This window comes from Zonotrichia albicollis, chromosome 6 (genome assembly GCF_047830755.1).
Source record: "Zonotrichia albicollis isolate bZonAlb1 chromosome 6, bZonAlb1.hap1, whole genome shotgun sequence".
Classification (NCBI taxonomy): domain Eukaryota; kingdom Metazoa; phylum Chordata; class Aves; order Passeriformes; family Passerellidae; genus Zonotrichia; species Zonotrichia albicollis.
Genome location: NC_133824.1, coordinates 39931404 through 39944985, shown reverse-complemented (window position 1 = coordinate 39944985; position 13582 = coordinate 39931404). Strand labels below are relative to the sequence as shown.

Below are 13582 nucleotides of genomic sequence, written 5' to 3'. Positions count from 1 at the left end.
CAGAGAACAGGAGACAGAGATCAAGGGAGAGTGGGAAGATTGGATTTACCCCTCAGAGTCTCAGGCTGCCTGTTTATGGAACTTAGCAACCACTGAGCAATTTTATAGGGGTAATAAGGAAAGGAGCATTCAGGAGGCTGTGGACTTTTTCCTTCAGAAATAAAAAAGCAAGGTTAGGTTCTGCTAATGGCTTCTGAGAGCTTGAGTAGGATTTGAGACAGAAGATTTTCTCACAGGTCTTACAGCATTTGATGATGCTACAGCCCACATGTCTCTAATGTGATTATGTGAGAATTGCTTTGGGGCAGCAAGCATCCTTCTGTTCTGTTTGTCCCGTGCTTAGCACAAGGGGAAGCCAGCCTTGATGCCACAGTAATGCAGGCAATTATTCATACTCACTCCACCTTTTATATGAAAGGAAAGTAGTCCTAGACCATATGGTTGAGGGCATGCATGCATCACCTTTGAAGATGCTCAGAAAATTGGAGGAGGATCAAAATAATGCAGAATATTGAGGGGTTTTATTCCTTCCATTTTTTATGTCAGTTCCTTGAGGTCACATGAATGGTTGTTGAACCAGTGATGCTGCATATATGCCACTGTGGTCCACATAATAAACCTCTCACCACTCACACTTAACATTGAGGAAGATGATGAATCAGTCACCCAAAGACCAAAAAGTGCTCTGCAAACTGTAGGGATGACCTGGTACCTGGAGAAGAGGAAAAACAGCCATTCAACCTCCCTGACCTTTCAGTCCTGTTCATACCAGGGTATGTGACTGTCTCTTGTTGATCTCACATCCCCCTACAGCACCCTGCTGCCTCCTCTTGCCTGCTCCAAACCTTCTCTGACCTTTTTCTCTGCTCACCCTCCATCCCTTCCTGACATTAAGAAGAGGAGCAGCCTTACCCACAGAACTTTCCCCAGACAAACGAACAGCAGGCTCATCAGTAGCTCCAGTCTGCATCCATGGGATTTCATTGTTCCTCCTGAGCCTGCAGGGAGGATGCTCTGCACAGCTGAGTTTGTCCAAGCCCTCTAGAAAAGCTGACGACAGCTGGCCATGGCTCTGCCTCTCCTGCAAACCTCTTAATCCCACAGGAGCATCACTCTCACCCTAGCACTGCCTCTGTTTCTTTGCAGCTTCTTGGGAAGAGATCTGGATCTCATCACAGGCAGCCGTAGCAGTAATAAAACCTTCTTTACTTTGGCAGGACACACCACCACTCCAGCAGCGATAAATCCTCAATCAGAGGGCAATTTGTCCTTTTTTAACCAATGCAGGCTTCAGAAGGATTAAGTTGGTCTCATGGAAACTGGACCTCCTCCAGTCTCAGAGACCTTTGGATGTGCAAGAAGTTGCCCCACATCAGACCAACCCACAGGGATGAGCACAGGGTGGGTGCCCCTACACTGGAGCCAAACCTGCCTGTGACGAGCTGAGTGAATTACCATCCTTTTTTCTTAGCTCAGCACTTTGTGGGTAGGCTTAAGGCTTTTCCAGAGGATTTCCCTTCCCTTGCAGTTTCTGCTCACATGAACTTTTGTTCTACCCACTCCGTTTCCAGTATTCTGGGGATTGATTTCTCTGCTCCCCTTCCCCAGCGCCACAGCTGAACTGCCTGCTGCAGCAAGGCCACCTGCGCCACGCTATGTCACTGTGGGGTGACACAGCGTGTCCTTGTGTCCTCACCCTCCCTGTGCATCCTCCTGAATGACCTGCAAGCTGTCCCTGCACGCCACCAGCTGCTCTCCATCATCACGTCCCTGGGGGGACTCTACTGCAGCACCCTAGAGCTGGGATTCCAAGCAGCTTCCAGAGTGTTAGCAATGGGAGGTAGCAAGCACATCCCTGCTCCTGGGCACAGCCAAATCCTCCCGGGCTCGGCCAGCCGTGGTGACACCTCCACCCCCTCCCCTAAAGCAGCCCCATGCCTGCTGCCGGAGTGCTCCCGCCCCTGCCTGCGCTGGGATTTGCTCCATGCCAGCAGGATCTATTACCTCACACACGGGATTTATCCCCTTTCCATTCATCCCTTCACCACCAGAGCCCGTTTTTCCCCACAGCATTGCATCATCACCACCTCCCCTTGTTAATTCCGCTCGTCCCCACGCACTCCTGCCACACTTATTGTAGTTTTTCACCCAGGTCCATAGCGGAGAGCCCGCAAAAAAGGCTGCAGCGAGTCCCCGCTGCAAATGTCTCTGTGGGTGACACTGGGGGGAGCAGGGCCGAGCATCCCCCTCTGCTGCCCGGGGAAGCCGCTCGGCCGGGGCCCAGGAGGTGCCCTTCTCCAGCGGGGCGCTACCAGGATGCTCCAAGCAGGAGGTGACGTCCCAGTGGGGGGGACACGAGGAGAAGGGCTGAGACACAGAGGAGCTCTCCTGTGTGAAGCATGTTCGGGGGGAGACAGGGGGCTGCAGGTTGACCTTCCCATCCCCTAACTCCCTCCCTGCCCATCCCTGGTCCATGGGTGCCCCCCTCCCCGCCCTCCCCTCCTCCCTCAACTCCAGCGCCGAGGAAGCCGAGCCGGAGGCAGTGCTGAGCCGGATATGCAGCGACTCCCCGCATCCCTCCTTGTGAGTATCCCTCGCTCCTCCTGATGCCTTCGGAGGAGACCGATGGACGGACGGACGGGCAGCCAAATAGTCTCTCCTATTTGCAAAGCTAGGGTGGAGGGGAACTTCTTCTAATATCCCCCTTCCCCATCCTCTGTCTTCATCCCCTCTTCCCCTCCTCCCCTCTTCATCCCCTCTTCCCCTCCACCTCCTCAGCCACGATACCCTTAAAAAAAAAAAAAGGTGGAGGGAGGGGGGTATGGGAAACCTGCCGGCAGGTGGAAGGAACCGGGAAATGGAATCACCGTAAAGACTTGGACTCAGGGGAAAAAAATCCCCCCCAAAATGCCCACCCCCCTAAGGAAGGAGGGAGGGAGGGAGGCAGGGCGGAGGGGCGGGCTGCTCTGCCGCACCGGGAGACCCGCTCCGCCCGCAGCGAGCCACCGGCTCCCATCCCGGCATGGGACAGAAAGGAGAAGGCCCTGTCAGACCGACAGACAGGCGGGCGGGGAGGGATGCGGGGGGCTGCAGCGCGGCCAGCTGGCAACTCCCTCGCAGCCCCCCGGCGCCTCCCGAGTGTTTCTTTCTGCTTTTATTTGTCTCCTTTTTAAAAAAGGATGGTTTCCCCGGTGGTGGCTGGAAGGCGGGTCACGCAGGCCAGCGGGCAGCGGCGGGGGGAGCCGTGGCACAGGGGAGGGAGGGAGGGAGGGAGGGAGAGAGGGAGGGAGGGATGCTGCCCGCGCCTCTGCCCCCGCCCGGGGCCGCGGCCGGCGGCAGCTCCGCGCCGAGGCGGCGGCGTCGTGGTCCCCGGGTGTAGCGGTGCTCCCTCCTCCCTCTCCTGCCTGCCCTACTCTCCTCCCTCTCTCCTCTGCCCACTCCCTCACTCCTCTCCCTGCTCTCTCCTCGCTCTCCCGGTCCCTCTCTGTCTCTCCTGCCTTCCCCCCACGTCTCCCCTTCTCTGCTCCTTCCCCCCTTTCTCTTTTACCCCTGCCCCCGGCCTTTCCATCCCCTCACCCCCATTTTTGACGGGGGGTTTTTGGCTTTGCCAGGGCAGAGCGCGGTGACGCCGCGGCAGCCACCACGGAGAGGACACAGGACCCCCCCCTGGGCCCGCCATGCCCCTTTGAGGGGGTGGCCTGGACCCCGAGACCCCCGCAGGGCCCCCCGCAGGGCTGCTTCGCCTGCATCGCCAAGCCCCCGGCTCTCCGGCAAGCTTCGCCCGTCCTGTCTCCCTCTTCTGCCGTTTATCTCATGGAGAGCAAGAGCTGCAAAGGGGACAGCCTGCGGCCAGCGGTCCCGTGCAAGCACTCGGTGGAGAAGAAGACGATGACCAACCCCACCACTGTCATCGAAATCTACCCCGACACCACCGAGGTGAACGACTACTATCTCTGGTCCATCTTCAACTTTGTATACCTCAACTTCTGCTGCCTCGGCTTCATCGCCTTGGCCTATTCATTGAAAGTGAGTGCCGAGCGCGGGGCTCGGGGTGCGGGGTGACCGGGCAGGGGGGAAGCCTTCGGGGGTTGTGCCTGATGTGAAACCCCACTTTGCCACCCAAATGAGAGGCTGCAGACAATGGGGATCGGGATGGGAAGAGCTGAGGAGCCTGGATGTTACTTCACGTGGGGAAGAGGTGCTTTCACTTGCTCCAAGTACCCTCAGAGGCTCCTCTGTACCCCGGTGCAGGGTGACAGGCAGGGAACACAGGGCTGCTTTGGCTGCACCTGCAGGCACGACGGCACTAGGTCCTTTATTTGGGATCCTAGCTGTTAGAGATCATCAGGATAGGACCCAGCAGCATTGGATGGTCAGGCAGGAACAGTAAGAAGCAGCCAGCCAGGATCAGCCGTCAGCTGGCAAGTTGCAGGGGGTAAGAAGCTTACAAAGTGCACGGCAATCCTGCCTGTTTCTTTTTTGCCCTCTCCGTCATTAAAACACCAGAACTCGTGGTCAGCTTCCCCCACCCCAAGCCCTGTAAATCCCAAAACAAGGCCTGGAGACCTGCCAGCATCATGGGAATGGTGAGAAGGTGGAAGAGAGTGCAGGGGGCTTCCCACAGTGTCAGGCTGGGGGGGATAGAGAGCTGTGTTGTTGGAGAGGGCGATGGCGTGGAGCACAGCCCATGATGGGAATGGGACCAGGTTATTTTTCCTGATAGCTGCAGGGGAGAGCAGCCCGGCAGGAATGGTGCCTGGCAAACAGGCAGCACCTTGGCAGCTGCCAGGAGAGAGGGGCCTGGGCTGCCCTCCCCTTCCCTGCCTGCCAGATGCAAAACTAACTGAATGGATGTGCAGAGAGCCCGGGGCGGCTGGGTGGCCCGGAGAGGAACTGGCTGATTTGTTTTGGCAGGCAGCATTTAGAGGAAGGCCAGGGTGCAGACAGGCTTCGTCACAGAAGCAGATCAATTAACCCCATACAGCTCCTGTGAGCTGCACTGTGAGCACCCAGCACTGCAAGGAGGCTGCTCCCAGCACTGTCAGGGTCTCCATCAGAAAGCCTCCCTGCAGCTCCCTGTCTTGGGCTCACCGAGCACTGGCCTGGTGGTGCCTGCCTCAGTTTCTCATTCCCAAGATGGGAGATGAGCTCTCATCCATCGCCTGTGCAGGAGGCTCTGCTGCTGACTGGGTGAGGCACTTAATAATTTAAATCATCCTGGGGCAAAGCATCACCACAAGCAAAGGGCAAATCCAGCCAGCAGCAGGCTAGTATGAGTGGGGGGAGCAAGTCCCTTAACACCCCCCACACCTTGATCCAGCAAGGGAAGAAAACACTGGCTTCCTCCTTGTTTTTTTAAGCCTTTCCTTGTCTGTATTTGCCTTTAGCAATTGACATCTTGCCCGTGGAAGAGGCTACCATGGGTGTCTGGGTACGTGTTTCCTTGCTGCTGCAGCAGTGAGGGCAGGAGAGCCTGAGAACAGGGCTGACCCATCCTCTGGTGACAAGGTAGAGTGGTGTCTGCCACCCACAGAGGTTTTAGAGGCTAGACCCTTCACTATCCTTGACATGGGATTGGAAGGGAGGGCAAAGCTCAGAAATAACCTGGGGCCTTGTACCGGGACACAGGTGTGGGTTTGGCATCTGTCTGCAAAGACCTAGAGGACACAAAGCATGAAGAAAAGAGGCAGTGGAGAGGGAAGGCAAATGGGCAACTTTGCTCCAAATCAGAGAAAAGAGAATAGAAGATGGCTGTCAAAAACCAGCCTTGGCTTTCGGGCTGAGAAGGCAGTAGCTGATGGGATGTAACCGCGGTACCCAAACAGAGGCAACGCTGAGCGGGTAGAAATAACTCTGCTCTGGTTTTGGAGCTCCCCAGTGGCTGTGACTCTGTGGCAGGGGGAAAATAGAAACAAAACGTCCCTCAGAGGCAGAGGACAGAGCTAGCAAGTGGCTGAAGGGATGCCGAGTGCTCTCATGAGCTGCTCTTGGGGTGGGTGGTGAGAGGCAGAGCAGATGCTGGGGCAGTAGCAGGTCTGTCCTGGGGGAGACTAGGATGTTCAGAAAGGCAGCTGTGTTCCTTACCCACAGCTCCTGCAGGGATCTTCACAGCACCCTAGCCAGGCTGGGTGTTATGGTTATTTCTCCAGAAACATTTTTTCTTCTCTTTTACTGTCAATAATGTTTTTCCCAGAAGTTCAGAGAAAACAGGAGCAAGAAATGCCCTGGGACCAGATATCCCTTTAAACAGGGAGTTATCTTGTTCCTCTGCAATTAAATGTAAGGACATTTGAGCAGTAGGCACTTAAGTCTGGCCTTTCTAGGGACTGACTAAGGGGCAGTAGGAAGAAGAATGAAGCTGCACCTTCCTCTCCCTGAGCCTCTTCTGGGATCCCTGACACAGAGCCCTCAGCCAGTGGAACGCAGGTTTCCTCAAGAGCCATCAGTGCACTGATACCATCAAATGGTTCCTGGGGTTACACTTTGGGGTTACACCTAGCTTTTACACTTCCTTTAAATAACTGAAACATCTAGCAACTTCAGGAATTATCATTTTCATTATCAGAAATAGTATTTTCAATTCCCTGTCATAAAGGTCACTTTCTTCTGACAGATTCATGCAGTTAATAAAGCAGTATCTTCTTTGTGACCCAAGTCCATGAGATGTTTCAGTGTATATCTTAGCACACCCTAGCATTTCCTCTGGTTTCAGCAGCATAATGCCCACACTGGAAGACAGACATATCCTTGGTACACTTGAATATTACTGTGAAGCTGTCTCCTTCCTCGTGCCCTATTTTATTGGTTTCAGCCACATCTGGGAAAATGGGCATGTCTGCCTGGTCTTTTGCATGCTAGCTACAGCCTTCTAGATTCCTTTCTGCAGGGAAATGCTATTTCATGGTGACAACCATTTACTAAAAATGTCAAAAACCCCACCCCAGCACCAAAGAATTTGTGAAGAAAGAAACACATGTTCTCAGGTGGGGGCAGAAACTGTGACATACCAGCCACGTTCTGTGTGTGGCAGGTGTCACAGCCAGGCACTCTGAACCGGAGTGTGGCAGGATGCCTCATCTTTATTTACCCCCATAGCAGGCCAGATCCTCAGCAAACACAGCTTGCTGGGCTACAGCGGGGTCACACAACTCACGGATCCCTCCAGGGGTCATTTCCAGCATGCCAGGCTTCTCAAGGTCAGCCTCCCAGAGTGCAAGCAAGGCACTTGCATCTAATCATGTGTGCTGCATGCTGGGGGAGGAGAGATCAACAAGGAAGTTAGAAAAGCCCTAAAGTAACCCTAACCCCAGCCCAGCACAGATAAAAGTATCACTCCAACACCAACGCTCTGGATTCAGTTGATTTTGATCAGAAGCAAATGTTGTGGTCTGATATTCAGCAGCTCCCTCCCTTCCCCTTTCCCAGCTCCAAGTGGTAATGAATGATGCATCAGTGCCTGGTGGCAGGAGATCTCACTTCAGTTGTTCAGAGCTTCGTCTCTGGAGACTGCTGGGGTGAGCCAAGTCCTCTGTACCCATTGTGCCACAAGGCAGTAGATCAGAGGAGCTGGGATCTGAGATGAGCTGCAGTGTGGATGCCTCGCTGTGGCTCTATAGAGATGAAGATGCCAAGGAGCCTTGCTGGCTTTTTAAGCCTCACCAGCAGCCCACAGCACTGCTTGCAGAGTTTTCTTGTCCCTTGAGGTCATGGAAACGTGCCAAGCTCTCTTGCCCACCCTCTGCCCAGCCCTTAGCACACAGCTGTGGGCACGACTGTTTGCCCTCCTCTCTTGTCACTTGTTGATCTTCCTTGTTTCAAGTGGAAGCACAAATCCACAGGTATTTATTAACCCTGAGAGGCTGCCTCACCCAGCCTCTCAGGCAGGCTCTCCTCCTGCTCTGTGGAAGGAGCAATGGTTTATGGACGTGGGTGAAAGGCAGGGGTGACAGTCCCGTGATGCCAGTGCCGCTGTGGTGGAGGCACGTGGGCTGGAGAGCTCTTGAGCAATTCACAGAGCAAATAAATCCAAGGATCGCCTCCAGAGCTCCTTCTGTGCAGGGACATGGAGCTCTGCACAGAAATGGGTTTACTGACAACCAGCTGTGGGCTTCCAGGCTGCCTTAAAAACAGCCTCATTAGACTCGTTATCAACAAACCATTTGTCTCCTTCTGCAAGCTGAGGCAGCACTTTTCACTAGAGCAGCAAGTTTGCTGCTCCCAAAAATGAGAGGGGCTGAGAGAGGGGAGGTGACTGCTGGGGGAGGGAATGGGGTGCTAAGAGCCAAGGGGAGCCCTTGGAGAGGAAGCAGAACGTAAAACCCCAAGGAAACAAAGGGCAGAGGATGGCGAGGAGAGGGAGGAGAGAAAGAACCCTTGGGCACTGACACGCTGGTGGTGTGGGAGGACACAGTGAGATGGAGATATTGGAAGATAAGGTGAGCAGCAGGGAGGTGACAGGCAAATAGGGATGGATGGATGGATGGATGGATGGATGGATGGATGGATGGATGGATGGATGGATGGATGGATGGATGGATGGATGTAAAGGCCACACCACCTTTTGTTGGTGGGAGAGGAGAAAGGTTTGCATGTTAGAGCACAAAAGCTGGCTGTGTTTCACATAAGGATAGGCATGGATGAAGAAATTGTGTAAGTTGCCAGCCTGGATCAGAGGTGAGCTCTGCCTTGTCCAAGGGGGATTTCCAAGGATGCCATCACATAGTGCTTAGAGGTGCCCAGGGAAACCCAAGTCAGCAGATGTAATTATCCTCACACTCCAGTCATCTCAGTGCAAAGCAGGGCCAAAAATTCCCATCTAGTTTTAGGCAAGAGAGAAGGGTCAAAGGGATGATGGGAAGAGCCTGTGGCTAAGAAAACACCACACCTTGGTCTGGGTGGGGGTTCAGCCTTGTGACCTTGAGGACCTGTCCCTCAGTATGCTTCATCTCTCTGGCTATGGAAAGAATTGGCTTCCAGGGCTCCCAGAAGCTTGTGCAGCAGCTGCCAGCACATTATGATGATGGTGGCCACAGGAGCATGAAAATAGGAAAAGCTGAAGCTGGGCTATAAGACAGACACCAGCATCTCCTTAAGGACAAAGCAGGGAAGGAGCTGAAACATTTATCTGCTCTCCAGGAGAGCTCCTCCGGAGCCTGGCTCAGTTGCCACAGCAGGACATTAAACAGGGACATCTGGAAGCATCTAGGGGTGCAAAGCCATGCAGGGGGAGGCAAGGCTGCCCTGCAGAGATGTGGGAGGCTGGAGCTGTGAATGGTGTGTAAGGAGAAACTCCTCATTGCACTTTTATGCCATGAGGGCCCTTGCACTTCTCTGGTGCTTAGAGGCTCCATTTCAGTGTAAATGATTATGGGCAATCAGGGATGATTTTCATGAGGGTGACCACTGAAGCCACAGGGGTTAGCAGGAGTGTGTGGGTGGAACCAGCTGGAGGTGCAGGGAGAGGAGGCAGCTGGGTGCCCTTTGGCAGGAGTCAAAGGCAGCCATCGTTTGGACTCAAACAACAGGAAAGGGAAGAGATAGAAGGGATAAAAGAAATGAACTGTGGGGAAATGGTGTCACTGGGGAGGGCAGCCCCAGGCACCCCTCGCCACAGCAGCATCAGCAGTGTGACAGGAGCAGGGCCAGAGGGAGAGCCATGGGAAAGGCCAGGAGAGCTGCTGCTGAAGTGTGTCGTGGGAAAGGGCTAAAGCACCAGTCACGAGTGTGAGCCGGTGCCAGGTGGGGATGCTGCTGGGAGCACTGGAGAAGCCTGAGCCTGCAAATTAGGGTTGTAGGGCGCCGCAGGGAGAGGAGGAACGGGAGGTGAGGGGTAGGAGACAGCTCCTGGGGCCAAGAGGAACCGGCCTCACAAAAGGTGGAGCGGCTCGGCTGCGGGAGGGCTGCAGGGCTCGGTGTGCCGGCCGTGCCGGTCTGCTGGAGCCAGCTCCGTCTGACACAAGCACTGACAGCAGAGGCCAGCGTGCCTGCGGCACAGAGCACCGGCACACGGTGCAGGAAGGGGCAAAAGGCGTTTGCTCCATGTCGGTTTTGCCTGAGGCAGCCCCACCGCTGGGAAGAGGGAAGCGTGTGAGAGCTTCAAAGAGTCTGCTGGGAGCGGCAAGCGGGATTTCTGGCCCGAATCCAGCACCTCTGGGGCTTCTCCCCAGTGCGGGAGGAGGTGCCAAATGTCTGCTGCTGCTGAGCCCAGGGGTTTTTGGGAGGATGTTAAACTTACTGAATAATTTCAAATGTGAGTCATCCCGGACATTCAGCTGACACAGAAAGGCATGTGGGCTCCCAAGCTGCCGCTTGATGCTTTCCCAGAGATCATCTCCTCTGCTGAGAGCTGCAGCCAAGTGTGCCCCAAAGACACATGCAGTTTGTGACTGTCCCTCTTCCCAATCCCAGAAAGATGCTAGCTGAGCACTCCATAGCAGGGCAGTGGCCCCAGCTCCAGCTCGGGGCTCCAATGAGCAGGGCACATCAGAGGCCGAGGACATGGCACAGTTTGATTTAATACAAATGAAATACATTAAAAGTAGGCTCATTCTTTTTGGCTGTGTGCCTGCCAGCACCAGATCCTGTGGGTCCCATGCCAACAGCAGCTTCCTTCCCACAGTTCAGAAGATCAGGGGTTGCTTGTGCAGAGAGGTCTTCAGTGGTGTGTTGGAGAGGAGGAATGTTGCTTGAGGGTCTGAAATGCAGTTTTGGAGGACCCATGAACCAGCACAGGTCAGTGAGAACAAGGGGTACAGCAGCCCTTCACCATGTCTAGCAGAAGGCTTTCAGGACAGCCCTGCAGGTAAACCCTGCAGGAGGAAGAGAGAAAAGTCTGTAAGATGTGGTCTGAATCTGTTGCAGTGTCTTTTTGGAAAGCTAATCGATAAAAGCCTTTTAATATTCCTCGGTCTGACTCTGGGGCTGGTTTTTGCAGCTTGCCACCCACATCTGGTGCCCAGCCAGCAGTGCCCAGCGGGGCTCTCACTGCTGGCAGCAGGGCAGGCCAAGGCTCACAGCCTCAGCACCCACAACCCCCACCAAAGAGAGGGCAGGGGAGCAGGCCTGGGCACTCTGCTTGGATACAGGAGATGGATGAGGGGTCAAGTGTCCTGGTCCTTTTGTCCAGATCCTTTTGTTCATTCTTGTGGCTCCAGCTGCCTGAGTGTGCTGAGTGCTGGCAAAAGGGGCAGCCTGGGGACAGGAACATATCCCAGCTAGGAAACAGCGGAGTCTGAGCCCTCCTCTGCTGGGATCCAACTGCAGAGCTGCTGCTGGTGGTGGACAGTGCCATCAGCTGCCTGCCTGGCTGTGCCATCACTGCCTGGCTGTGCCATTGCTGCCTCGTAGTGCCACCTCTGCCTGCTCGTAGCATCATTGCCTGGCTGTGCCATCTGCTGCTGTGCAATGCCATCATTTCCCTACAGTGCCATGTGCTCTCTGGCTATGCCTTCTGCTGCCTGGCAGTGCCATCCACTGCCTGGCAGTGCCACATGCTGCCTGGTAATGCCATTGCTGCCTGGCAGTGTCATCTGCTGCCTTGCAGTGCCATCTGCTGCCTGCTAGTGCTGTCACTAGTGCATCAGCAATGCCCGCTAGTGGCTTTGCTGCTGGCAGTGCCATGCACTGCCTGGCAGCCTGGGAGAGGTGAGGACAGGCCAGTGACATGGCCATGCACAATCATCGCCCACTGCAGAGCTGTCCCAAGGAAAGCCCATAAAATCCCATAAAAGCTGCGGGATAATGAAGGGAGCAGACTGTGCTGTCAGAATGGAAAGCTGCCTGTGGCAGAGATGCTACACAATCCGCATAAGACCTGCAAAAGGAAGGGAACTCATTAACCCAGGACTACTTAATATGCTGGAGGCTCGTGCACAGCCCTGGAGCTGCAGTAGGATGCTGTGCCAGCTTTCACCCGCTCGGCCCCTCAGTGCAGATGGAGGCACAGCGATGCACACCAGACCTGCACCCTGGTGGGCTGGGTGGGCCCAGCATGGCACTGCACAGCCAGGGAGCTGTGACACAGTGGGAAGGAAGTGTGCTTTAGAGCCTGTGTGCCTGGGGGGTACAATGGCATCTCAGTTCCTTTGTGCACCTTCAGGCTCCAAATGACACTGCCCCACTCCTGATCCCTGGTTTGCCTGGTTGGTAACAGCAATGGGTCACTCTTTCAGGTCCTCTCTGCTTCCAAGAATCTCCAGCCCACAAGTATTACAGTGCTTGGCTTCACAAGCTCAACCAATAGCAGAGATGGGGTGCAAACCTGACCTCAGGGTATTTTATGGCACCCCAAGTGCTCAAATACAGAGGCCCAGCCCAGCCCTCACAGTGCACCTGTACAGGTAACCACATACAGGTGAACTGGGTTTTGTGGCTGTTGCTTGAAACAAGTCATGCCTTTCATACATGTTGCAATTCCTTTATTTAATTATCTTTTGTCTCAGGTCCGGGATAAGAAACTCCTCAATGACTTAAATGGAGCAGTTGAAGATGCCAAGACAGCCCGGCTTTTTAACATCACCAGCTCAGCCCTTGCCACCTTCTGCATCATCCTTATCTTCATCTTCCTGCGATACCCTCTCACTGACTACTGAGTGAGGCCAACAGCAGCTGCTGCCGCCAAAATGCCTCTATGCCAGAAGTGTCTGCAGTTTCTTGTAGCAAGGACACACCAAACAAGCCAACCACTACACCTTGATTGCCAAAAAAAAAAAAAAAAAAGGTCAATTAAATACATAAATAAATGTTAAATCAGTTTATCAGCCCAGCTAAGCATACCTTTCTTGCCCTGAAATGGTATGTGAACAGCTGAAGGAGAGGGTCTCACTCTTACACATGTACAGGAAAAAAAATAGACCAAGAAATATTTGTTTTATGGCCAACAAGCTGTGTGAAAAGAGCGTGCAAAGCCCAGAGCTACGCACACTTAGTGGCAGACAGCTGAGCTCTGGGAACCAGTGGGGTCCTATGGAGCTGGAGACGCATGCAGTGATGGATGGGGATCATGGCAGGGCTGGCTTACAACATATCAGGTGTGTTCAGACCGCCCCACCACCCTCAGCTTGTGGGGGTTTCTTTTCCTCTTTTTGTCTCTTGAATTTCATCCACTGGTTCAAACAACTCCCATCCCCTGGAGAGCTGAAGTGTTAGGAAGTTTATGCTGGGGAGCCCCAAAGCCTCCAGAGAAACCCCAAAGTGTTAAAGGGCAGGTTTCTCCTTGGGATCTCCTAGCAATGCTGAGAAGGAAGGCACCTTCTGGAGAACTCGCCTACGCCACCTAATTGGAGTGCTACTGTATTTCTGTAAACAGTCAATAAAAAGATACCTCTGATATGTGATGCTGCCGGGTTAATTCCTTCCTTGGCAGGGCTGGTGTCCTGGTCTCTATGGGCTGGCAAGAGAAAATGCTAATGTCCCCAGCAGCTGCTGGAGAGATTTAAAGCAGGAGTGAGTGAGGGATGCTGCTGCAGGTCGGGGCCGCACGCAGCCGTGAAGGAGAGCGCAGCCCCGGATTGAGGAGCAGAGACCTTGGTGACTCCTGACTGGAAGATCTATGGCAAGCAGGCAGAGGCAGCCAAGCGGGCAG

The 13582-nt window shown here is 54.3% G+C and overlaps 1 protein-coding gene across 2 annotated transcripts; it reads left to right on the top strand.

Annotated features, from left to right (window-relative positions):
* Positions 1–2052: 2052 nt before the first annotated feature.
* Positions 2053–13327, top strand: IFITM10 (interferon induced transmembrane protein 10). Of its 2 annotated transcripts, none has more exons than XM_005486554.4 (3): positions 2053–2583; positions 3612–4026; positions 12441–13327. In XM_005486554.4, the coding sequence occupies exons 1-3, from the start codon at positions 2474–2476 to the stop codon at positions 12588–12590; spliced, it is 675 nt and encodes a 224-aa protein (XP_005486611.1). In that variant the 5' UTR covers positions 2053–2473; the 3' UTR covers positions 12591–13327. The 2 variants fall into 2 exon arrangements, with proteins under 2 accessions (XP_005486611.1, XP_014122254.1); XM_014266779.3 differs by lacking the exon at positions 2053–2583 and adding an exon at positions 3053–3205.
* The last annotated feature ends 255 nt before the right edge of the window (positions 13328–13582 follow it).